Source organism: Anolis sagrei, chromosome 1 (genome assembly GCF_037176765.1).
Source record: "Anolis sagrei isolate rAnoSag1 chromosome 1, rAnoSag1.mat, whole genome shotgun sequence".
NCBI lineage: Eukaryota > Metazoa > Chordata > Lepidosauria > Squamata > Dactyloidae > Anolis > Anolis sagrei.
The window spans coordinates 229250517-229277260 of NC_090021.1; the positions used below are offsets into that span (position 1 = coordinate 229250517).

At 41.5% G+C, this 26744-nt stretch overlaps 2 protein-coding genes across 4 annotated transcripts in view; one reads left to right on the forward strand and one right to left on the reverse strand.

Annotated features, from left to right (window-relative positions):
* Positions 1 to 163, reverse strand: part of RNF25 (ring finger protein 25) — a 29318-nt gene extending 29155 nt beyond the window's left edge. For both annotated transcript variants that reach the window (XM_067460613.1, XM_060773399.2), the window contains exon 1: positions 16 to 163. In XM_067460613.1, the coding sequence (XP_067316714.1) occupies positions 16 to 68 (53 nt within the window). In that variant the 5' untranslated portion in view covers positions 69 to 163. The remainder of the gene's footprint in view (positions 1 to 15) is intronic.
* Positions 146 to 26039, forward strand: STK36 (serine/threonine kinase 36). Of its 2 annotated transcripts, none has more exons than XM_060773369.2 (28): positions 146 to 224; positions 1911 to 2027; positions 3739 to 3829; positions 3960 to 4100; positions 4532 to 4609; positions 6913 to 7043; positions 7129 to 7378; positions 8429 to 8522; positions 8628 to 8797; positions 8890 to 9086; positions 9218 to 9332; positions 9422 to 9565; positions 10509 to 10688; positions 11850 to 11947; positions 12803 to 12908; positions 14965 to 15106; positions 17344 to 17471; positions 17638 to 17742; positions 17918 to 18013; positions 18449 to 18543; positions 19603 to 19666; positions 20370 to 20480; positions 20609 to 20683; positions 21566 to 21737; positions 21961 to 22108; positions 23630 to 23789; positions 24101 to 24838; positions 25443 to 26039. In XM_060773369.2, exons 3-28 carry the CDS (start codon positions 3746 to 3748, stop codon positions 25587 to 25589), a joined length of 3969 nt encoding a protein of 1322 aa, XP_060629352.2. In that variant the 5' UTR covers positions 146 to 224; positions 1911 to 2027; positions 3739 to 3745; the 3' UTR covers positions 25590 to 26039. The 2 variants fall into 2 exon arrangements, with proteins under 2 accessions (XP_060629352.2, XP_060629361.2); XM_060773378.2 differs by having other exon boundaries at positions 11853 to 11947.
* The last annotated feature ends 705 nt before the right edge of the window (positions 26040 to 26744 follow it).

Genomic DNA, 26744 nt, shown 5'->3' on the forward strand with positions numbered 1-26744 from the left:
AGGAAAAGCTCTCACCAATCCGCCGCCGCTTCCTCCCCTTCTTCTGCCACAACACCGGCCGCCGCCATCTTGCCGCCCAAAAGCGGATGCTCCTCGCGCTGGCCAAAGCCCGTTTCCGGCAGCGGGCGTTGCTAAGCAACAGTTCGGAGACGCTATTATCTGGACTCCAGGAGGGCGGAGGAGGCCTCGCTCCCTGAGGAGGATCCCAACGCCTTTACAAAAAGGTAATATCGAATTGCGGGGAAAGGGAAGATGGGTGGAGGGCAGCCTCGAGGAGATAGTGACTTCTCTGTGTGGCCCTTTCTTTCTTTCCTCTGTTTCCCTCATAGACCTTCCTCTCTCTTTTCTTTCCCTCCCTTTTCTCTCTCCCACCCCCCCATATACCTTGTCCCCTCTGCTTGCTTGCTTGCTTTCTCTCTCTCTCTCTTTCTTTGAGCCTCTCCCTTTTCTTTCTTTCCTCCCTCCTTCCTTTCTTTCATCCTTCCTTCCTTCCCTTTCTCTTCCTGAAGATGGCAGTAAAACGATCAATACTTGAGCCTCCTCTTGTGAGAGTGAATCCCGCCTAAGGTTTACTCAGAAGTAAGTTGAACTTTAGGAAAGTTAGGTTGGGGGCTCTTCCACACACCCCTATATCCCAGAATATCAAGGCAGAAAGTACCACATTATCTGCTTTGAACTGGAATATATGGCAATGTGGACTCAGAAAACCCAGTTCAAAGCAGATATTGTGGGATTTTCCGCCTTTATATTCTGGATTATAAGGCTGTGTGGAAGGACCCTGGGTCTACACTATCATATAATACTATTTCAGAATGCAGATTGAACTGGGTTGTTGTAGGTTTTTCGGGCTGTATGGCCATGTTCTAGAAGCATTCCCTCCTGACGTTTTGCCTGCATCTATGGCAGTCTTTAGAAAGAACTTGAAGACTTGGCTGTTCCGATGTGCCTTTCCAGAATAGGAAAACTCTAACAACAAGTCCCAGAAGCATTTTATTCGAAATTAAGATTGCTGGCACATTGCACTTACCCTATAATCCTTACATATCACCTGTCACATCAGCACTTTTAATCTGTACCCATTACTCTTGCCTGGCCCAGTTTTTATTGTGTCTTGGTGTATTGTTTATTGCTTGTTGTTTAATATTGCTTTAACTGTTTTTAATTTGCTTTAGGTTGTGTATTGTTATGTTGTGTTTTGAGGCCTTGGCCTTTGTAAGCCGCATCGAGTCCTTCGGGAGATGCTAGCGAGGTACAAATAAAGTTAATAATAATAATAATTGTCTGCCATAGATGCAGGTGAAACATCAGGAGAGAATGCTTCTAGAACATGGCCATGCAGCCCAAAAAACCTACAACAACCCAGTGATTCCAGCCATGAAAGCCTTCGACAATACACAGATTGAACTGCATTGTGCTGAATCATGAGTCTACACTGCTATGTAATCCAGTTCAAATCCCTTAATCTGCATTCTGAAACTGCAGAATATTGCAGTGTAGATCCAGCCATATTCAGGGGTAAAAAAACAAAAGCCACAGGCAGAGTGATGCCTCCAATCAGGCAACCAAAGGACACAAAACACTTTATGCAAAGTTTCCAAGCTCCACTGACTTCTTCATCAGGCACAAGATGTTTTAAAAAAATCATTGATGAGAAAAAAAGCTTTAATTTTACTCTCCTTTGTCTTTGACAAATGGACCCAAAAAAGGGATTGAGGCCTGTGTTCACTATAGAATAAGCCAGGGGTGGCTGTATATTGTTTTATTTATCTTAAATTGTTTGATGTGATTTTAAAAATCATTATGTATTTTTTTTCATCAATCTAAGTGTTGTGTTATACAATTGTGTAAAGATGGCTATTTTCCTTACATATATTTCCTACATTTATTTATTTATTTTATTTTATTTACAGTATTTATACCCTGCCCTTCTCACCCTGAAGGGGACTCAGAGCAGCTTACGGAACACACATACGGAAAACATTCAATGCCGATTGTACAATTAACAAGGGCAGACAACAGAAACAGAGGTAAAGACAGTTTTTCCATCTTATTTCTGACATCTTGGAGGCTGTGTTCGACTCTGGCTACGAGAGTTGCTGTCACTCCATCTTCCCCACACTGTTCTTTCGTATACAACAGTTAAAACCACCCTCCTCACTAAAAGAAAAAAAATCAAAATAATAAAATTAAAAGATTAATGTGGGCTTTTCACATCAAAGACACATAATGAAAATATCGTCATCCCACTACTCTATTATACTAGGCCCCTTCTACCCTGCCATGTAATCCACTGTCTACACTGCCATATAATCCAGTTCAATGCAGATAATCTGGATTTTTATGGCATTGTAGAAGGGGCCTTGGGCTGCTTTTACACTGCCCCTATTATCTTCTTATCCCATATCATCTGATAGTGGAGACTCATATCATAGCAGATAATCTGGGATCAGATCCTGGGATATAGGACAGTGTAGAAAGGGCCTTAGATGGTTTCTTTTTTTCTACCTTTCTATCTCTGTTTTATTCAATCTTCAAAACCTGATAACATTTTGACATTTCTTTTGTTTCTCTATAAATGAAATAAGTGGTTTTCATTCTTTGAAAATGTTTCTAGTCAACTTCTCTTTTATAGACCAAGAAAAGTTGTCCATTTCTGCCAATTCTTTTCAATATACGGTAGTTTTTTGAGAAACCCTGGATTAGAAGCTCCACGTGGAAGCACATTTTTAAGGCAGGAATAGGATGTAGTTCTTGTCGCACTCCAGAGCAGAATCACCTCTGACTTTAAACACTACAACATCTGGATAAATCAGCAAGCAGTTTATTTAAGAATATAAGAAGCCAAAGAGGTAAAAGGTAAACCACAGTAAAAAGTAATACAATTGATATAAAAGAGGACAGGAACAAAAAGTCCAAAGAAGTCCATGAAACTAGACACTTGAATTCATAAACAGAACAGAAGCACACTCCATAGGGCTAAGGCAGACCTTGACGCTGGAAACTTGGCATTAATTCGGCGTGGCTTCAACTGAAACAGTATTTCTCACTAGTCACTTATAAACCCTGCCCTAATTCCCAAACAGCTAGGAACAGATTCTTTCTTAATTTTGGTTTCACATCCAACTTCTGTTGGAATCTACCCGAGCGTCTTAATGGCTGTACAGACTGTCTCTGTTTACTGAAACATCTTTTCCTGTTCAAGGCCTCACTCCCGTCATTAACTTCTGCACTTGGGACCTTGAAATCAACTTCATTCTTAGATAACTGATGAGAGAACTGCGGCACAAGGCCATTCCCAAGCTCAAGACCTTGAGAATCCTTTTGCAGCAACTCAGGCCTCTGTGACCTGTCTTTTAAACTCCATTCAGGCCCTTGCAGCAACTCAGGCCCCTCTGGCCTCTCATCCCCAGACCCTGGCCCAGAAACTGAATCAACATCCCCATTCTCTTCAGGAACATCAACATGAACATCATCCCCATTCCCATCATGCAAATCAACATGACCACCAGCCACAATCACAGGCTGAACAGGCTGACGTATAACAGTAATCTCCAGATTTTGCTGGACTACAACTTACTCAGTATTGGTTAGGATTACGGAAGTTGTAACCAAAGACCATAGTTGTCTAGTGCTGGTATGAATGAATGCCACCAAGAAGGTATAATGGAAAAAGTAAAAAATGTCAACAGTTGAGGATCTGTGCATTTTCAGGATACTCATCTGCTCTTCTTCCCACAGTCTTATCATGGAACGATATCATGTGTTGGAGATGATTGGAGAAGGCTCTTTTGGAAGGGTATATAAGGGACGTCGTAAATACAGCACAAAGGTAAGAACAAAAGGAAAGACTGGGATGGACATTGACAGGGAGATACATAAGAAATGCAGTAGGTACAGAAAAATAGAACATGTTTTCAGTCTGTCTCTCCCCCCCGCCCCCCTTTTTTTAACTTTGACAGATTGTAGCTTTGAAGTTTATCCCCAAAGTGGGTCGGTCACAGAAAGAGCTGAAGAATTTGCAGCGAGAAATTGAGATAATGAGAGGCCTTCATCATCCCAATATTGTCCAGATGCTTGACAGTTTTGAGACTGATAAAGAGGTGAGATACTTGCTTGGAAACTGCTCTCAGAGTGGAAATGGGATAAAGTGTTTACATGGATGACCTTAAGGAAAGACCTAAAAAGTCCTTCATTTTATTAGACAAATGTCATGATATATATGGTGTTTCAGTGATGTCTTTGTGAGTTCCTTGCTTGAGTGGACCAAGCACCAAGTTTGCCTCCTTAGGGCCATTGCTTCATAAGCTACATTTGTTGCTGATTCTGCTGAGACTATCATCACAGTGGCATTGTCTCAAAATGTCACAGTGTGTCCACCTCTGAATCTTTAGCCCTCCCGAAGGTTCATTTTCACTTCAGTCATCAAAATTCATTCATATCTGTTGGATTCTCTTCTCTTGAACTGTGCAGATGTGCTAGACAAAATATTACCCCTTCTTATTGGCCTTCTGATCTGATTTTCATACACCAGGTGGTGGTAGTGACAGATTATGCTGAAGGGGAACTCTTTCAGATCCTTGAAGATGATGGGAATTTGCCTGAGGAGCAGGTAAGAGAGCTGAAAGGAAAGAATGAGCAAGCAGGTGCTTTCACAAGCAGTGAAATATCTGCATGAAAATGAAAGTAGCAGAATGTATCTATATATATAAATTTGTTAGGGGCATCCAACGAGGAAACAAAACTCAAAAACCCCCCAACGAAACTTAACCAAAATTCCCATGCCCATAACACAACCCACAAGGTACAAACATATCTACTCAAAATGAAAAACAACACAACAACACACTCACAAAACGGCAAAACAACAAAACTCAAAAAACACCCCAACGAAACTTAACCAAAATCCCCGTGCCCATAACACAACCCACAAGGTACAAACATATCTACTCAAAATGAAAAACAACACAACAACACACTCACAAAACGGCAAAACAACAAAACTCAAAAATCCCCCAACGAAACTTAACCAAAATCCCCGTGCCCATAACACAACCCACAAGGTACAAACATACCTACTCAAAATGAAAAACAACACAACAACACACTCACAAAACGGCAAAACAACAAAACTCAAAAATCCCCCAACGAAACTTAACTAAAATCCCCATGCCCATAACACAACCCACAAGGTACAAACGTTCCCTCTGCGGAAACCATGCCCACTCCTAGCCCCGCCGCGCTGCTTCCCGCACACACACACACCCTGCCGCACACACACACGCAACCCCACGCTCCATCACTCCCCCCGCCGCCGCACACACACACGCAACCCCACGCTCCATCACTCCCCCCACCGCCGCACACACACGCAACCCCACTCCCCCCGCCGCCGCACACACACACGCTACCCCACGCTCCATCACTCCCCCCGCTGCCGCACACACACACGCAACCCCACGCTCCATCACTCCCCTACCCCAATCTTACCTCCTTTTACTTCACGCCACCTCCAAACCCCACCCCGCCCCTTCCCGCCCTGTCAAAATCTAGGAAAGACAGGAAGGAAGGAAAGAAGGAAGAAAGAGAAAGGGAGGTAAAGAAAAAGGGGGAAGGAAGGAAAGTTAGAGGAAGAAGAAAAGGAAAGAAAAGGAAAGATGGACGAAAGAAAAGAGAGACAGCAGAAGAGAAAGAAAAAGGGGGAAGGAAGGAAAAAGATAGAGAAAGAAGAGGAGAAGGAAAGATGGGAAGGAAGGAAGGAAGGAAAGAAGGAGAGAAAGAGGGAAGATTGGCCACAGCAACACGTGGCGGGTAAAGGTTGTTATTTCTATTATTATTATTATTATGCTATTTTTCCTCTGAGACCCTTTTAGGGGGAATGGGAGAGGTGTCAGGTCCCGGAGGCAATGCATTGCATTATTGTTATTGTTATGATGGTGGTGAAATAAAAGCAAATAAAAAGTGAAAGAAGGAAGCAAACAAGGAAGGGAAGAAAGGCAAAGGAAGAAAGGGGGAGGGAATGAAGGAAAGAGAGAAGGATGAAACCAAGTAGTGAAAGAAGGAAAGAAAGAAAGAGGTAGAGAAGGAAGAAAGGAGAGAAAGGGGGAGGAAAAGGGGGAAGGAATAGGTAGGGACCTCTCTTTCATAATAGTCCAGATATCTACCTCAACTTTGATAAGTTTTACTATAGGCCACAGCAACGCGTGGCAGGGCACAGCTAGTCCTATATATACACGCGTAGAAATCAAAAAATATTAATTAGCAAATCCTACCAGAAAACCTGGGTCAACTTATCCATGTGTCAGTGTAAGTATTTGTATTGTAACTCTTATAAACATGAAATATCCCTTTCTCTGAGTAGAGTGTCAAAAGACAAGAGCTTTGTCCATCCTGGGAGAATGTAAAAGAAGGACCAATCCTCTCTCTGCTATGGCACCACTTCTGTCCCTTCCGAATACCTGGGCAGGGAAATGGCAATGTTGGTGGTTGGAAGTGGCCAGCTTCCTGAATTGGCATTGATGTTTTCCCCTCTCTGCAGAATGACCATCAACTTATCCACGAGTCATATCAAAATCAATAATTTTGGCTCCAAAGCCTGCCCTCAACCTATGCATAAGTATATTCAGTAGGTTGGTGAGATCCTGCTGGACCATGAGTCCTTCACCTGTGAACTTACCATAAGTCTGATGTATTTCCTGGGGAATGATTAAGGTTCCATAATGGTAGAGATGGACAGATATTGCCCTAGTTTTAATTGAAGAAAAAGGAAATTTTGGAAAACCTGAAACTGTAATTCTTTTGATATTTTTGATAAAATACATATATGAAAGTACTAAATCTTTTTAGACCATGTAGTAATTAGTACAATACAAGTGGACATTTTCCTAAGTGTCAAGATTGCCATTTTTTCTTCAGGTTCAGATTATTGCCTCTCAGTTGGTGTCAGCACTCTATTACCTCCACTCCCATCGGATCCTCCACCGTGACATGAAACCTCAAAACATCTTACTGGGTAAAGGAGGTGTGATCAAACTCTGTGACTTTGGGTAAGTAGGTTAAGAAAATCTGTTCCCTACTTTTCCTGCTATGGAAGCTGAAAGTTCTCAATTGTCTTCCATCTTTCCTGCAAAGGTTTGCCCGTGCAATGAGTATTCACACCATGGTACTGACATCTATCAAAGGAACACCACTGTATATGTCCCCTGAGTTAGTAGAGGAGAAGCCATATGACCACACAGCTGACCTGTGGTCAGTAGGATGCATCCTGTATGAATTGTATGTGGGGACTCCCCCCTTCTACACTAACAGCATCTTCCAGTTGGTTAGCCTGATCATCAAGGATCCTGTCAAGTGGCCGAAAAATATGAGCCTCCATTTCAAGGTAGTTTCTTTGTACAAATATTTTGCATTACACTTAAGGGGTCCTGGTCACATTTATATGCACAATTTCCTTATTGTGATTTCAGCTGTATAAGTATAATCTCTGATAGATTTGCTCCGGGTTACCAAGAAACCTTTTGCTACTGAGATTTATAGTTTTGAGCCTTCCATGTCTAAGCTTCTCTTGTATCTACTGCGTCATGTTATGTATCTTTATGGTCTGAATTCATTATTTCCCAGGAAACATGAAGTCCTTATTGTCTTTATTATAAGATGTTTTTGCAAGGCTATTCGCCTCATATAATTCTGGACATATAGAAACCTTCATCAGATTCCAGAATTAGAGAAATACTTGTGTTTGAGAATCCCAATATATTTAAATATGAAGCAATGGTCTAGTCCCTTTGATCCTAGAAATTCAAGCGAATAGTGTCCCCTTGGGGAGCAGACATGACCATTCTGGTTACCTTAATCATCACTCATCCCCCATTGCCACCAACTCAATTTTACTGTGCCTTTATGACTGAGATCTCTATGTGGTGACTTTTATCATGAGTTTAATGACATTGAACCATAAAACACAAGTTTTTAAAATAATAGAATCAGAGCTGGAAGGAACTGCAAGGGTCAATTAATCCAACACTGCCTTGCAGGAGTACATAACTATAATACTCCCAGCAATGCTATGTTCCAGTGGGTCGAAATATATGTATCTCTTTCTTCTTCTCTTTCTTTCATCATCTGGTGCAGACATGACTGGGTGAAAGGTATATTTGTTGGGAGATATGCATTCACATAAAAATACTTTCCAGCAGTTTTGTTGAACTTGTCAAATTTTCAAAGGCATAATGGTTTCAATTTCCTTTCTTCTTCTGAAGTTTTTAAAGCTAGAAACTTAAGCACAGAATCAAAAGTAATATTCTCATAATTATTATATGTAGATAAAGAGACTCATGCATTTGCAGTGAAGGACTTGCATCAGCTCTGAAGCTCATGGTTAAGTTACTAGATAATATTGTAGGAAAACGATGATTCTTTGAACTTGTTGCAGAGCTTCTTGCAAGGTCTGCTGATGAAAGACCCTCGTGAACGTTTGTCCTGGCCAGAGCTGCTCTATCATCCCTTCATTGCTGGAAAAGTCACTGGTGAGTATTTTACCAATTTCTGACGGTTTTTCCCCAGTCTGGTTTTGTGTGATCTCCTGACCACTCCATACACATCTGCTTTCTGAACTGGACCCTCTCTTGCAGTGATTGATGACACAGCAGATCAAGGCATAGTGAACCCCTTCACCAGCAAATTGCCTCCTGATTTGCAGGCCTTGAAGGAGCAGCAGGCACATTCACTTGCCCCTCCGAGTGGGCAGTCTAAAATCTTGAGGAAGGCACGGCAGAAGATGGCCCAGGAAGCACGAAGAAAGGTGAAGGACATGCAACACTGCCCTTGCAATGCCACTTGTCGATTAGTGAGCTTGGTTCATTTTGCATTCTCTCTAATTTTTTGCTTTTTCAGGAGATGGGGAAACCCAAGGGTTCACTTAAGGGAGAAGCTACCAAAGAGAATGAAACCTACTCACATAAGGCCTGCCTTGCTCAGACAGATGGTAGCAGACAACATCAAAAACTTCCTGGCATGGGAGAGCATAAACACCCTGCTTTAGAAGAAAAGGGAACAGAATGGGAGCAAAAGGAAACACCCTCCAAACTTCAGTAAGGAAGAAAAGCATCTTTAATTAATTAATTAATTTCTTTGTAGAGCAGTGTATGAAGAATGTAGTATAGAAGCTCCACCTTACTGTGTAGAATGGTTCCAACCTCTCCTTCATCTTCTCCATGGACAGAGAGAACTGGGTCACACATGATTGTGAACATGAATTCCAAGAAACGAGACCCGAAAGTTGCAAACTAAAGACCCGAGGCAGACGCAGCATTGATACTGTTGATCTAGAAACTGAGGTAAGTACATGCCTGAATACCAGAATAGCAAGAAAGTTCTTTCATGGTGTTCTTCCATGGTGTCTTTATTGGTGTTAATTGTTTGTTAGGAAATGGATAGTGATGAAGAATGGCAACATTTCATAGATGCCACAAATCCTACACATGTGCACCTCAGTGCCCCACTGAGCCTTCTGGGAGATCCTGCATTTGTTCAGCGGATCAGGGTCCGGCTCAAAGATTCTGGTCAACAGGTGAGCTGCTAACAAAATCATAAAATTCACACTAAAATCCAGATTATCTGCTTTGAACTGGAATATATGGTAGTGTAGACTCATATAATCCAGTTCAAATCAGATAATGTGGATTATCTGATTTCATTAATCTGGATTATGTGGAAGTGTAGAAGGGGCCTGAAGTGGAAGCATGCCAATTAGACAAACTTTCCATACAGGATGAAGTTAAGGATGGCAATATTATGTTAAAATGTAGTTTTAGACAGACCCAAAAATGCAGGACCTGTCCTGCTTTTACCTGAGGCGCCCAAACAATGCCTCAGGTAAAAGCGAATTAATTTGGAACAAAGCATGTTTTCCCCACTTTGTTCTGAATTGAATACCTGGTAGGACCTGGATCTTAGGTAAGATCCAGGCTTTATCAGTTGTGGGACCTGTGTGGATTGGTTCCAGGGACATTGTTACACGATCCCTGGGCCCAATTCACACAGCCATCTCAGGTTTTCGGGTTCCAAAACTACCCTTACAATTAAAAAAGTACTCCTTGAGTCCTCTGGGTGTGTAGAAACGGGGTGGGGGAGATGAGCGATTTTCTTTCCTCCCCCCCCCCCCCGTCTCCTGGCGCCAGGAAGACTTAAGAAGTACCTTAATGGCGGCTGGGTAAGTTTCTTCTAAATTTTAAGGGGTTGGGTGCTCTCTCGGCATCTGTGCATCTGGGTGCCATTCCGGTAGTTACTGAGATGGCATCTACACACCCTGCCTGGGAAAGCCCAGGTTCTGAGCAGCTTGTGGGGACAAAAACCCATGCCAAAGCTGGTTTTACCCCTGTCTGGAAGCACCCAAAGTGATAGCAGAACCATTTTATCTTTTCAGGCAGTGATGTACCTTTAAAAGGGTTTTTGAGATGAGTTGAATGTTGACATACCTTGCTACTCCCACCCCACGCCTCATTTCCCTTCAGGTCCTGGAGGGAATGCTAGAGGGAGCATCCCATCTTCGTCCTGCCCTTCATGTCATCAGTAACCTGTTAGATACTCGCTGTGACTCTGACCTGCTCTGCTCCTTCTGCAATGACATAAGACTGTCCCAGTTTCTAGTGCAACTCGTGGAGAGCATCCTGAAGAGCTTCAACATTAAACAAGTAAGAGCTGCTTAGGAGAATAGGTTGTGTTTTGAAATAGTAAAGCATCTGGGTAAATAACAATCCATTCTTTTTTGCCTGTATCTGCTTCTCTTTGTAGTGCATGACATTTGAATTGATTTTAGAAGGAAATAAACAATGGTTATGAAAATAACGTACCTTAATATGCATAGTATATTTTATTGGTTATGTTGATAACCCACTGTTTCTTCAGTAAGTTCATGGTGGCATACTGGCTTTCCTCTTGCCACTTCTTCCTGACAATAACCATGAGAGATAGGCCAAGCTGAGAACGCGTGATCATCCCAAGCTCTCCTGGTGGGTCTTATTGGTCAAAGGGGACTTGAACATGATTCCACAAGTCAAAGTTTAGAATTCTATCCATTGTCCTAAACTGGTTTTCTCAAAGCTGCTTGCACTGTTAGAGAATCCATAAAATTTCAGCTATTTTGGCCTGGATTGTAGGGTACTTGAACAAAGAGATGAACTGGGGGATAGACAAGTAGTAAAAGATAAGGGAATGACTGAACACTTCAGCAATTGACAACTGGAAGCTTCCATGCTGCCTGAGTTTTACGTGGGTACTTCCTTTACACTTGGAACAGGAAACATTTATTTAAAATTAAATAAGATTATTTGGAAGTTTTTTTGTGATTTGAGCTATGGGATGCCATTGTTATGTAAAATTTATTTATTTATTTATTTATTTATTTATTTATTTATAGCATTTTTACCCCGCTCTTCTCAACCCCTGGGGGGACTCAGAGCAACTAACAAAAGGCAACATTCGATACCACAATCAATAAAACAGTATAAAACCATAAATACATACAGAGTTAAAACAATAGCAATTAATTAACCAAATTATCATAACAGTCATTAAAACAGTCAATAAAACAATACGCAGTCCACAAGCCCACTGACAGAACAATAAAATTGCCTTGCCTGTAGGGATTTATAAACTGATTTACTTCATCTTGGTAACCTGGCACAGAATTCAGCTTGTTTAATTTAAAATTTGGTTAGCTTTTCTCTTCTTCATCTTTCTAAGGCAGAATATATCTAACTGAGACAAGTTATTTTCCTCATTACTTCTTTTTGTGAGGCTCTTTTCAGAAATCCAGCCCATAGGAACATATACCTCTCTTGTCTGTTTCACAGCAGCCCTGGCACATCACTCTGTTGACTGACTTAATCGCTGTGATGGCAGTTTTCTTTGCCAGTGATTTCAACCGAGAGAAAGAGGGGAAAAAGCAAAGGTAAGGAATATGGAAGCTGAATAGAAGATGAAAAGAAATAATATTAAGAGTACTATATTTCAATCAAGCTGGGGGTAGAAAATATAGGCAAAGAGACATGGATATAGTCAAAGCACCATCGGGAGTGCTCTCAGTTCTCCATATGCTTTGTGTTTTGATTAAGCTGGAGAACTGGACATGGCAAATGATGCCCCCAAGTAGATGCCTGGCATTACATAAGGACTGAATTTGTCACAGGATGAGGAAATGTTGAGTGTAAGTGCTGCACTAACTTTCATGTACAATCATAGAATTGGAAGAAACCATAAGGGTCATCCAGTGCCATGCAGGAACACACAAAGCACCTGACATATGGCCATCCAGCCTGTTTAAAAACCTCTATAGAAGGAGATTCCTCCACACTCCCAGGCAGCATATTCAACTGCTGAACAGCTCTTACCATCAGGAAGTTCTTCCTAATGTTTAGGTGGAATCTTTTTTCCTGCGGTTTGAATCCATGTGTCTAATTGAGCCTTTCCTAAACTGTTCTTATCTAAATATGTTGAATTTCAACTCTTATAATCACTAGCTTAATAAAGATGGGAATCGTAGTCCAGTATTTATAGGGAATTCCAGATTAGGGAAGGTTGAGTTTAACACACTAAGACCCCCATATCTGTGGAGGAAAGGTTCCCAGTTGGACCATGGTTACCTAAAATCATGGATATAACTGAATTCCATGACTTCAGGTCCTGGCATACCATAGGGTTGTGTTGGAGAAGCCAGTGAATTCCTAGAGAGACTATTTCCCCATGGGCATGAAACTGAAGATATGGGGTTCTAAGATTATTATATATACAGAGATTTTTTTTTAAGTTTGCAGGCATTCCAGAGCTGTGCCAATCACTTCCTCACTTTGTTACCAGCACTGCTGGCTCAGCCCACAGATCAAGAGGGCAGGCTGCGGGAACAAAGCCTTGTGGTAAGAGACAGCTTCTGTTCTTTCTTGTGTTATGCAACTTCATTCTGGCCTAACTTTCTCATTCATTATTTGTTTAAAACTTCACCATTCAGTGCCCTGTGCAACACATAGAGCTACCTGCAATCTCTTCCATGCAAGGAGAGGTGGCTTCAAGCCAATGATGCAGACCACAATTGCTTATTATTTAATCTGTCTGGCTTAACTGTAGCATTCTGTGTGGAGGGGGGTACCCCAAAAGCCACATTTATGGCTGGCTGGCTAGATGTATACACTGAAGGCACAACGAGTTAAACCACTGAGCTGCTGAACTTGCTGACCAAAAGGTTGGCAGTTCGTGTTGGGAATCAAGAGCTGTTAGGCTCAAAAATAACCCTCTCTGGGGGTGATTCCAAAAAAATATAGCAGAGTGAGATGCATAGTTCATAAGCAGCAGAAACTTCCATGTAGTGACCAAGGATTGGCTTCCATTCAACAGGATGGAATAGGATTGCAGATACATAACTTTATAGGATCAAAAGTAATATGTTTATTAAAGAAAAAAGAAATCCATTCTAGATAGGAAAGGTTCTTGGAGCTAACTAGCTTCACTGAGTTATCTTCTAAGGATAAGAAAAGGCAAAAATAATAAAAGTAGATCTGTCTACTACATCTTGCCTAGGCAATGGCAAGATGCTTCCTCACTCTAGAGAAGACAAAAGGAGAAGAGGCCAGAAAATGGAGACAGCCTGTATGGCCAGACTAACTACTCATTGAGAGTTGGAGACTTGTGCAGTCAGGGATGAAACCCAACAGTTTGAAGCTGGGGAACGGCATGAGCTCCCACTGTTAGTCCCAGCTTCTGCTAACCTAGCAGTTCAAAAACATGCAGATTTTAGTAGATCAATCGGTACCGCTCCAATGGGAAGGTAATGGCACTCCATGTAGTCATGCCAGCCACATGACCTTGGGGGCGTCTATGGATAACGCTGGCTCTTCAGCTTAGAAATGGAGATGAACACCAACCCCCAGAGTCGGACACGACTAGATTTAATGTGAGGGGAAACCTTTTTATACACATGCACTTCATAATCTCAATGGATAGGAATGAAGGGGTTCAAATTCTTTTTCCAGCAGAGAGTGAGCGATTGTGCAGGAAGGGAATGGAGAGGGAAGCCTTGCTGTTTACAATGAGACCTCTTGAGGTTACTGTACATTGTGAGAGGCTTTAGCCTGCATCTTTTCCTACCACCTCCAACAACTGCAGTTGTCTTCAGTCAAGACAGAGTTTCCCCCAGTGGAAACACTGTAATCAGCTAAAAGTCAGAAAGGCTTTTATAGAAAACTGGGACAGAACAGAAAACAGTTGTGATAGACCATTGTTCTCTGTAAGTCTAAAGGTCTAGTGATGGTCTTTCTCATGTGAACAATGCTGGGCATACAAAGTTATGATGCGTTGAGAAAGAGCCCTTGAGTTTCTCAATGTGAAATTACTTTTCCAGACTTTAAATCACTCCCCTTTCTTTGGCTTTATAATTTTCCAATTATCTTTTCAAAGTATGGTTATCAAAGCTAAATATAGCAATTTTAAAAGCTGCATATAATCCTGTTTAATGCTTCTGCATTTATTCATGTAGTGATTTTGTGTGTGTGTCAGGAGCAACTTGAGAAACTGCAAGTTGCTTCTGGTGTGTGAGAATTGTTTGTCTGCAAGGACATTGCCCAGGGGATGCCCAGATGTTTTACCATCCTGTGGGAGGCTTCTCTCATGTCTCTACATGGGAAGCTGGAGCTGACAGATGGGAGTTCACCCCACTCCCTGGATTCGAACTGCTGACCTTTTGGTCAGCAGTTCAGCTGGCAAAAGTGTTTAACCCATTGTACCACCGGGGGCAAGTGATGAAATGATTACACTTGCCTCCCCATAATATAAAAATGTTATACTGAATTCTTAGTCAGTTGTGTGCTCAGTCCTCTTAGCTGATTGCACATGCTCTGATTCCAGTAAGTGTGTAACACAGGGAAATATCCCCTTCCATTTGTATTTGGTAAAAGCAGGTCTTGTTTCCTAAACTTCTAGTGCTTCACTCATTTGTGTGAGAGTATGGATAATGCCTGCCCTTCCATCTCCACCCCCTTCTATGCCAGCTTGCTTGAGGACCATTGCCCTCTGCTGGACACACTCTGTCATGGTGTCAGTTGTGAACAGATCACCCAGGAAGGTAAGATGCTAATTTTAGAGAAGAATGTTCTCCACAGATTTGCAACAATTGCATTTCCCGTCATTGTCTCAGTTTTACTATTTTGCCAGTTGAGGGTCACATCATGAAAGTGATTCTGTCACTGTGCTAAATGGGGCAATCAGACTTTGATACATGGCAGTGTTACTGAGAACAGTTGAAGTTTTCTTCTTCTCATTCAAAAGGACACAAAGAAAGATGTCTGTATTACATTATATTTTCATCATTCACACTACCAAGATTCTACGGTGTTCAGATTTCTGGACAGATGCTGGGAGTAGAGATGAAACAAAAATAACAGAAGGGTTGGGTACTGCACACACAAATTAATTTTTTACAGCATTTTTACCCTGCCCTTCTCAAGCCCTGGGGGGCTCAGAGCGGCTAACATACGCAGCAATTCGATGCCACAAATCAATAACACAGTATAAAGCTTTCAAACTTCTCTTTTCCAAAAGCAAGATCCTAGGAGAGAGAGAATGAAGTCATTCCTTTAATACTTTGCAGATGGGTATTTGAGCCATGGCCTACCATTGTCTTATTTTTATGATAGAATTGAGTTCAGAATCATAAGCAAATAGTGCTAGAATTCAAAGACATAGCCATGTTAGTCTGGATTAGGGTGCAAAGGGATTTTGTAGCACTATTGATAGCAATTGAGAGGAAAACGTTGGAAGCATGTTTTCATAGACTTAAGACTACTTCATCAGATGCATGAAATGCCTTAAAACAAAACTTTATGAGAAAGCTGTATGTGTAAAACTTGTGGGTATGGTGAAGGTTGTTGGAGAATGAAGGCAGGAAGAAAGATATTGCCTAAAGCCAGGGTGAGTGGATAATCATATGAATGGTGGAGAGCGTATTGGAGTGTAGTATGATTGGTGGCGCTGGTGGCACAGAGGGTTAAACTAATCAGCTTTTGAACTTGCTGACTGAAAGGTTGGCAGTTCATATCCAGGGAGCAGGGTGAACTCCCGCTGTTAGGCCCAATTTCTGCCAACCTAGCAGTTTGAAAACATGCAAATGTGAGTAGATCAATAGGTACCGCCATGGTGAGAAGGTAACAGCACTCCATGCAGTCATGCCAGCCACATGTCCTAGGAAGCATCTATGAACAACGCCAGCTATTCGGTGTAGAAATGGAGATGAACACCACCACCCCCAGTGTCGGACACGACTGGACTTAATGATAGGGGAAATCTTTACCTTTACCTATGATTCTGACTGGTGACCAAAAAGGAGATGTAATATAGTAGCTGAGAGAGATTTCATGAGCATGAGGTGTTGTTTTGTGGATTTTTATTTTATTTTATTTTATTTGCTTCATGTCGTTGATACTGTAGCTTGATAAATGCTTATTGTAATTCCTTGAACTGGGTGTTTTTGTCTTGTGGATCTGATCAGATGTAATTGTCTGGAGGGCTTGGCTCTAAACTATGGATTTGGTAGTGTGGTCAGGATGGGAACTGGAACAAATATATATGTATAGTGGTCAGTGAATTGTGAAAGAGTGTAGCACTTAGATTTCCATTGTGTAGCTGTATGGTGGTTTCCAGAAAGTGAACTTGTTCTGTTGATCATTCCAGGCTGAAATTGAAGTTAGAGTAGAAGAAGCTAAAATTCTGATGAAATGTCCTGAGTGAGTGCTCTTTGTGGGTGTATCATCATTGTACCTCAGGTAGAGGAGAGATTTTTGGGTGCAAGAGTTAAGGAGGCATTGTTCTAAGTCAGTTATGAAGATGATGGTACATTGTAGCACCATACATGTGCTCATGGCAGTACCATTACGTGTTACAAACGAAAGTGAAGTAGTTGTGTGTGAAAACAAAGTGGCAGACCTTGGCGGCTATGTCTGCTTACTCCCATTTTGAATGATGTTCCTAGCACCTTGTAGTTCATCCTTGTGTGGGGTGTTTATACATAGGAATACCACATCTACAGCGGCAAATGTGATGTTCCCAAGGAGGCTGTGGATGGACTGTAATTTCTACAGGGTATAAGTTCTGTTCACCATGTGAAAAAGCAGAATTTATTTCTTAATGCAAAAGTCCAACTATCTCCCAAGATATTTTAGACCTTTAGAAAAGGAAGTGCATAAGCAACTTTGGATTACTCTCTGATCTGGAGACTTCCATCCTAAGGTACAGAGCATTGTCAGGCACATTTCTTTTCAGCTACTTGCATGCTTATGCTCTTTTCTGTCCCTTTTCATCTAACAGTGCCCCCCAAAGAAGCAAGGTCAGAGCAGCACTGTAATGAGCACATGGGAGCTGCCTTCGCAAAAGCCCTGGCTGCATCTTGTGCCATCCCTGGAAGGCACACCATTTGTCAAAAGGCAAAAAAAGAGGTGGGAGTTTTTTTTGGCATGTATAGTTCTGAACAGTTGGTGAACAACTTCCTCAAATAGTAGGGAACTGGTAAATATGTTAGTATGGATTGCATTGGGCTTCTGCTGCTTTTTATTAGAATCAAACTCACTCCTGTATTTGCAAAAAAAAAAAAATGTCTTGCAGATCTCGCAGTACATAGCTGCGAAGCTCACAGAGAAAGAGAACCAGCTGTTGCCAAGCTTAATCTTAGCGGTTAATCACCCAGCCTCTTCTTTGCATGGCCTAAAGGTAACATCTCTCCTCATGTTCCTTTTTTTTTTCTGTGTGTTGGAAAAGAGATGTCCGGTCACTTTATCCCACAGTACAAGTTTCCTTAATGTTTTTTTCTTTTTCCCTCCTTGCTGGTGAAGTAATAGATTATGATTTTGTGGTCTTCTTGTGTCTCTGTGCTCCCATCAACCAGGTCCTGTATGCCTGTGGCCATGTCAGTCCAACTCTCTGCCATCACTTAGCAACACCTGAAATGCTAAGCTCCCTGATTTGTCACCTGCAGGGCAAGGTATTCATTCATTCATTCGTATTTATGCTACAAAGAGAACTGTCTAGTGTTGAAGGCCCTAGCCCTCCAACTGCTCCATTGTGCTTGGGGTGAGGGAAGCAGGAAACCATCTAATAGGTCTTCAAATCTGCCCTGATCTGCTCAAATCAGCAGTGGTTTTTCCAGGTGTCTTTCCCCTACTGTTACTACATCCAAGGATTTCATTGTTTGGGTTTATGGGTAGGAAATGAGAAGTGATATTACCAGGAGATTCTGGAAAGATATAGGAAGGACATAGAAAAGGATGGAAGTTGGCAAGTCATTGAAATGTCCCATTGAGTGAAGCAATATATAAATAATACTGGAAAGTCTCCATCTGGGCTTCATGGGAGGATTAAAAGGAGGTAGGGTTGTGGAGAATAGGGACTTAGCACTGAGCCTCTTTCTTTTCAAAAGGTCCTACTTGATGAAGTGCCTCAGGTGCAGGCTGCTGAAGCCACACTGAGACTCTTCTCCTTGCTGCTGCTTCAGCTCCAGTTTCTCCCACCACAGTAAGTGTTTCATTAGCTGTTTTTATGTCTTACCATGCTGCAGGCAACTGAGACATCACATTTGGCACTGATTGGTAAAAAATGAGAATTTGTACTTACCATGAAGGTTCATTCTGGGCTAGCAGGAGGAGCAATCCACTACGATTGGTTTTAATTCTTGTTTACACAAGAATCTTGTTGATTCTTTAAATCAGTTTGTTAAGGAGGAGCGCAAAGCACGCCAGTTTTTAAAATGGCTGCTGTTTTCAAAATGACAGTTGCAGCTTTTCAGGAGAGATATCATTGCTACTGCAATGTCTTTCTCCATTTTGGAGACATCACCTCTGAGCTCCAGTTTTCAAAACGGCTGTTTTCAAAATGGCAGTTGCAGTTTCCTGGGAAAGCTATCATTACTATAGCAATGTTCTTCCCCATTTCGAAGGCATCTGTGCTCCAGTTTTCAAAATGGATCTTTTTTTTCAAAATGATAGTTGGAGCTTACTGGGAGAGCTATCATTGTTATAGGCAGGATTGAAAATAACTGTTGGAGAAAAGGGCAGCATCTTAATTGCTTAACTGATAAAAAATGTTGGATCCTGCCATTCCAGCTGGAGTGTTGTTACTTGACTTCTCTTCCAGCTGACTGAGTGGTGTTTTGTCTGTTCTGAATGAGGCTCCTCAGATGCTGAAGGGTCAGATTCATAGTTTGTGAGTTCTTCTATATCCATTACTGCTGTGAAGCACAGGAGGTCTCGTATTAGCATGAGTGTCTTCTACTGGTTTCATTTGCTGGTCCATCTCCATCTAGACAGGGAAAATTCAATCTTTAGTAGTGTGCTCTGTACATGGGATAATCTATAAAGATTGTTTGGAAGAATAATGCTAATGAAGTTGACAGTGTATATCATAGGAAGCAAAATGGAGCTGCGGATATACATCCAAGCTTAATTCATATCTTGATTTATCTTCAAATGGTGGCTGTTTCTGAGAGAGAGTTAATTAGCTGATTTTCTAGACAATGAAACCTTGATGTGATTTGCTCTGTTCTTCTAATGCTATTATTTCTGGGTGGTATTTTAGATCTGAAATTGTGCTGAAAGAGACTATGGAGCTTTTCAACTCTGCAGCAACTGCCTCTGTTTTAGTGAGTCATTTTGCTAACAGCCTCTGTGGTAGAATACAGAATTGTCTATATAATTTCCTAATGCCTCAGAGATATTATCTGTAACTAGATTGTGCTGTAGGTGGTGTACATGTAGGGACACCTTGCCACCCTCTACCTAATGGCAAGTTTAAGAAGATACAGGAAGTGTTTCACACACTGCTGTATAAATTTTTAAAACAAAATAAAGGGATGGGTTTTGCCATTTCCCTCCTATAGTTATCCAGAGGTGTCACAGAATTTCATGGATTGTGAAAACTGCTGCTACTCTATTGCCTCATCACTTCTATGAATTGCAACAAGCATGTATTATGTCTGCTTGGAGTAGGCCCAATTTACACTTGTAGCATGGATATTGTGGCATCAAGCAGGAAAATATAACTTCTGGATCTCTGTCCCTGGATCCCCAAGGACACAGACAGCAAAACAAACACCACAGGAGTTTTAACTCTTCCCTGTGCTATCCAAAGCTTATATATTTGGCTGAAGTTACACTTTAAAAATATACCTGTTCCGACTTACTTACAATTGCAACTTGAAAACAAACCTACAGAACCTATCTTGTTTGTAACTTGAGGACTGCATGTACTCATTCCATACCCAATTAGGAGCACCCTGGCTCTTCTATATGCTGCAATGAAGGACACAGAAGTATAGATAGACATCTGGTTTTCTTCCCATGTAGAGTGCTGCCGCATTGCTACTTACATATCTCATTCAGTATGGTGCTGCTGTGAATCTCAGGTGGGAGGAAGCCTTGACAGCTATAGCTTCTGCATTCACAGAACCTGCGGAGGTAAGAAGTTTCTGCAAATAGATGGAAACATAACAGGAAATGGAGGACCTTGTCTGTGTTGTGCCAGTAGTTGGCTCAGCGCTTCAATACCTGGCTCACGTATACATATCTTATTTTATGTCTTCTAGCCCTGTCTGCCACCTCCTATGGAAGTTGGCTTCTATGATGGCCTGCTGATCTTACTACTGCACATGTTAAGTGAGGTTTGTGTTTTTCCCCCATGTCTCACAAAGCAGCTGCATGTTATTATTTAAAAGCACTACATACATTATCCAAGAAACAGGCATTAAGAATAATAAATAATAATTTTTATTTATATCCCGCCCCCCTCCTAGAACAGACTTAGTAGTAAGAAGATTTGGGGATGCTATCGGAGCCAGTTGGGAAAAACAGAGAAAGAACTAGATTACACCATTTCACTGCTGCACTATACTTATCCCTACGATAGTAGGCAGCTCCTCTCACCCTTGCTTTGCCCTTCCTGCTCATGGAAATCCATAGAAATAGCTTTATCCCCAGCTGAAGAGCCAGCTACATCATAAGACAGGTGAGAAAGACAGGATCTGAACAAGTCTCAATTGCTACTATAGTTGTACAGATAAATATATAGTAGACCTTAAGGTTAATTTTTAAATATATGGTTCAGACTTATTTGCTGAACCAAACTGGAAAAAAATACTGTCTGATGATAGTGTAACATGTCAAGGAAAGTATAAAGCAGTGAATGAAGAAAATCCAATTAAATGTTTTTCCAGAACTCTTAAACTAGATACATACTTCACCACTGTTTCTTCGCAGTCCCATATTGGTCATTTCCCCCTTCAACATAAAAGACATAGAATTAATTATTCTATCCTACAAACTGTATGTTCAGTTTTTAATGTGGCCACCTTAGCAAAGATGCCCAATCGTGTTTAGCATTTTCTCTAGTTCCTAAGCAAGGGCCAAGTAAGAAAACTTTTGCCCAAGGCAGTGTATCCAGCTGCAAAAGGTGCACCCACAAATGTAATGTTAGGCCAAACTCCTGACTGCAGACAACAAGACATTCTAGCCTCAGTTTGATTCGTGTGTCCCTCTCCTGCCAGGGGGATGCAGCCACGGTGCGGGACTTTGCTGCTACAGAGCTCTGGGGTATTGTGTGGCATCTTTTGGCTATGGTGCTCCACATTACCACTCAGGAGCCAATGATAGAAGTAGAGACTTCTGGAGCTGGCCAACATGCACCAGAGCCAGACTGGGACCTCATTTCACCTCAAGGTACAATTTTCTATGCAACCTGATCTTCCCAGAAACCCCCATCCTGCTGTCCCCAGGACAAAGCAGAGCCTGGGATGTCATGGTTTTCACAAGGACACATGCAATTATTTAAATTTCTCTATCCTTGCCTATTTGGGCATGGCAGTGAACTTTAGGTTGGGAGAGGTAGGGAAGCATTAAATGGACATATATGGGATAATTGTTTTCCTTTCTTGCCCGACAGGAACCCTGTTCTTCCTCAGCTTAGCTCTCTTTGTCTTCACTTGTGAGCCCCACCAGTGTCTTCTCCAGATGGCCCAGCCCAATGGACTTATCATGGCAGTCTTGAACAAGCTTCTGGACTCTAATTTTCTAAAGTGCTTGGCCCAAATGTAAGTGATAGACCTATCCCAAGTTGGCCTATAGAAGGGACAGAATGATAACAGAAGTTTAATCGCATGTGAGATTTGAGGAAGGGTATTGCATGGAACCATGCCTCTTGCTTATCCAAACACAGCTGGTATTGTTCTGCAGTTCCACCATCTTTCACATTCAAAACCTTACTTTTATTTCTTTCCTCCTTTCAGCTTCTATTCTAAATAAAGCTGCCAGTAGATATTAAAGCGGTGCATGTAATATAAGGGTTTCTGTGTTTCCCCTAGGTATTTTATTAAAGGTAAAGGTTTTCCTTTATATTAAGTCTAGTCGAGTCTGACTCTGGGAGGTGGTGCTCATTGTCATTTCTAAGCAAAAGAGCTGCCGTTGTCCGTAGACACCTCCTAGGTCATGTGGCTGGCATGACTACATGGAGCACCATTACCTTCCTGCCGAAGCAATAATACCAATGATTTATATTTGATCTTGATTAAAAATGTAATTTTCCACAATATGACTCTTAAAAATAAATAAATAAATAAAACATTTTAAATCTTTTTTAAAAAATCATACACATTTCATGGTAGTAATAAAATAGCTGAGGATCCCCCAGTGGTGCAGCCAGTTAAACTGCTGAGCTGCTGAACTTGCTTACCAAAAGGTTGGTGGTTTGAATCCGGGGAGCAGGGTGAGCTCCCGCTGTTAGGCCTAGCTTCTGCCAACCAAGCAGTTTGAAAACATGCAAATGTGAGTAGATCAATAAGTACCACTTCCCCTCTCTCCCCTCACAAAATCTACACATACAGTATGTATACACAAAACACATTTACTTCAGAATAGTGCCTACAATAATTGTTCCCAAAAACACTATTTCCCCCTCCCTTTCAACCTCCTGTTGCAGTGACCTCACATCTTTTGGGTTGAAAACAGTCATATACCACCTTGCCCCTCCTTTCCAGTAAGACATTCACCCATTCTTCCCTTTAGCACAATAATCATCATCTAACAATTACAGGCAAAGATTCTAACATAGACCAAATTATGGAGCCTATTCTAAAATGCTTTCCCTTCTCCCCCCAAAGTTCAAAGATAGTTCTCATTCCATAACAAAGTTCTTCTCTATTTCCTCCCTATTCATCATAGCCAATTTATCTACATCCCTCATTTCAAAAACTTTCACTATCCATTTTTTTTTTTACTTTTTTCCCCCTCCTTTACCACTAGCCACAGTCCCTTTGCCTTCTTCGCCTCCCATCTCTAATGTTACATCCATCTTTCTTCTTGCATCTAATTCAAATCTGTTTCTTCCGCAAAACTCCTTGGCCTTCCTTATTGGTTTTTTAAGAAGGTTCATTTTCTTATTAAGAACAGAAATTTATAAGGCATATACTTGCCAGGAAATATGTTAAAATACTGTGGTGTGGCCACCTAGACATGCCATTCTAGTGGACTCAGCTTTCTTAAGACATTCAGGCCAGGCAGTGCTAATTTCTCAAAGTGAGCATTTGATTCATGGCTCATCTCTTACCTTTTTTCAGGCAGTTGCATGAGGATTCTGATTTAGAGCTAGTGACAACCACTGTGCTCCAAGTCTGCCAAATCTTTTGTTTTGCATTTGCTATGGATATGGACCCTGACGTTTTTGAACAAATTCTGACTAGTATGAAGCGCTCTGAAATCCCTGCTCAGTTGCTCCAGGTAAAGTTTTTTTTTTAATTGGTTCAACTCTGCTCATTCTTCCACACTAGAAAGATTTCTCTCTCACTTTTTCCATGTGATGCTGTCTGTCTCTGCCAGTTGGTTCTGCTCCATAGAATGCGTTTCACCTCGTTTTATGTTGGCTCTGCTTGGGGAAAAAATGTTGTCCTTTTAAATGGTTTTTAAAGAATGATCTCTACAGCTATTGGAGGCGAAGGATAAAAGTTTCATCTTCAGTAATACAATAAACATTGACCCATCCTGGTTCCCACATTTGGATTTACTGTTCTTTTTTTCTTGGCTTTTTTAAGGTTTGCATTCACCATCTTCCTTGTACGGAGACTGAGCTGCCATTGAGTCTCCTCTGTCGCTTGGTGCTGAGTGATGAGGAGGTCATTGAGCAGGTGGTAGGAGCAGCCATCTCACAAGATGCCATTGATTTCTTGTCATCGGTTTTCCTGTCAGACCAAGTACACCTACTTGCAGACTTGCTCACCCTCCTCACACATATAGCCCGGGCCAGCCCGTCTCACCTGCCTTTTCTCGAGAAGCTCTTGTCTGGCTCAACCTCCCAGGCATTGAGCCATCTTCTGGGCCACTCAGAGTGCCTGGTCCGTGCCAGAACCTGCAGTCTTGTGGGCAATCTTCTGCGCCATGGACAGGGATTTCCTCAGGTTCTGCAGGGTCAGGCTGGGCTGCTGAAATCCCTGCTGGAACGACTTTCAGATGAGGATAGACATGTGCGTCGCTCTGCCAGTTTTGCTGTTGGCAATGCAGCCTACCAAGCTGGCCCTTTTATTCAGGACCTCAACAAAGCAGTGCCTTATGTAATTCGGCTCCTGGGTGATCCTCAAGTGAAGACCCGTTGCAATGCGGCTTCAGCACTGGGTAACCTGGGTCGGCAGTCGGTGGAATTGGGTGATTCACTGATCCAGAATAAAGCACCTGATATTCTGCTGGATGTTGCTTGCCATGATTCCCAACCAGTTGTACAAAAGGCGGCCCTAATTGCTCTCCGCTCCATGAGCCATCAGCCCAGGATTCGCCAGGTATGAGTTGTACTGCTGTGGAAATGGTGGGGAAATGTGGATTCTCAACTCACTGAGCTTCAGTTGATGCACTAGCGTGTATAATTGAATTCTTATTTTCAGATTCCCTGTAGCAGTTTTTAAAAGTAACTGGGGGGGGGGGGGGGGCTTAACATCCTTCACTTGCACATCAAAAATTGGACGCACCTTGGAAGATTAGAGTGAAAAGGAAATTCTGTTGGTAGGTTCCTTGTAATAAAACAAGCTGTAAGAGTTTTTGCTACCATTATAGCTGATGGTAATGGGTGCTACTGAGGCAAGAGAAATCTCAATTTTAAAGGAGCTCCATCTTGTCTTTATTTCTGTTCCTCTAATCTTTGTAACTAGTAGACATTGATATGCCTTCGTTGAGTGCCCTCCAATATAGGAGACTAACAACAGTTTTCCCAGTAATGTACCAGGGAATGGTATATTTCTGCCAATCAGTTGCAGCAGTTGTTTACCTTCTGGAAAATTCTCAGCGCCCATTGACGGACAACTGCTTGCTCATAAGAAGCTGGCGGGGGGGGGGGGGGGGGAAGAGATATTACACCCGGTCACTGAACTATCACAATCTCTTGTCTAGGTGCTGGTATCACTCAGGGCATGTGAGAAGCTGGAAACACTTGCCCTTGACCAGTCTCAGAGTAGTGCCTATAGCAGCCCTTGGCCTTCATCAACACAGCACTGCAAAAAATTGATCCAACTCCTGCAACCCTCTCACAGTGCTTGAGAACTGCAGAAAGATTTTTATCTTCCTTTTGGAAAAAGTGATCAGAAACTGTGCCTCTTCAAAAGAAGATATTTTATTACTCCAAAGAACTACTTCCCTGATTGCTTATTGAAGCCTTCAGAATTTTGTTGGAACACAGATCTAAAAGTCTTTTGTGTTTTTATTTTGTAGTATGTACTTATAATAAAATTAGATTTCTTTCCTGTAAAGGTTTCTTGCTTGTCCATACAACACAGGAGAAAACAGAGATGATTTATAGTTTGTACCAATAATAGGTAACAAATATGCAACAATTCTGCACATGGTTTGTATAACTTGATGCGTTGTTACAGTATTATTCCATTTTCATGTCTGCTCCACTATAAAAGGCCAGGGAAGGAGGGAATGTCTAGCTTGGAAATGCCTTGCTAAAAATGTAGTATGGACAAATAAAATTGCAGTGCTGTGTTTCATCCCGTATTTATTTGTACTTACCTGGAAATCTTGAGCATTGCAAGGCTGACTTCTGAATAGGCAATTAAAAAAATACAAATAGCTCAAAGCAGATTTACTGAGTTCACTTAATAGTTAACTCATCTCTAAACATGGCTTCCTCTTGAATTTTCTGTCACTGGAGTATGCCATAATTTTACATTTTGAAATAAAAATAGAGAGTAACTGTTGTGACAGCTACATTTCATCCAGCACACACAGGAAAAGCGAATGACCCTGTTGCAAACAAAAATGGCAATCCTAGCCCCATTTTAAAAACTCAGTCATCATTCTATTTGTTTAATTGGCTAGCTAAGGGAACAAAATGGAAGTAAAAAAACATAATGTAAGTTCATTAAAATAGCTTTTTGTTAGCACAGCAATGGCAGCTCAAATGAAACAAGCAGATTTTGTACACAGAGGAAAAATGCAACAAAATTAGATGACTCAGCAGTCCCAAGTACAAAAAAAAATGCTGATTACCTGTTTCTGAAAAAGCTGGTACAGGCCACAGAATCAAATTCAGTTACTGCTTCTATGGGAATCTGGTAGAATTGGAATGGTATTGAGCTGCAAGTGTCAAAGCTAGGTGAGTGAAGGGAAAGTTTACCATATCCCTCTTATAGCTTCATACAGGTATGTAACTTAAAATGACATCTTATTTAAGCTTTCAATAATTTTGGC

Coding starts and splice junctions, on each gene's coding strand:
- STK36 (XM_060773369.2), top strand. CDS start 3,746: ATGGAACGATATCATGTGTTGGAGATGATTGGAGAAGGCTCTTTTGGA. Junction 12,909..14,964: donor TGCGGGAACAAAGCCTTGTG/GTAAGAGACAGC, acceptor CTAAACTTCTAG/TGCTTCACTCATTTGTGTGA. Junction 23,790..24,100: donor TCCCTGCTCAGTTGCTCCAG/GTAAAGTTTTTT, acceptor GGCTTTTTTAAG/GTTTGCATTCACCATCTTCC.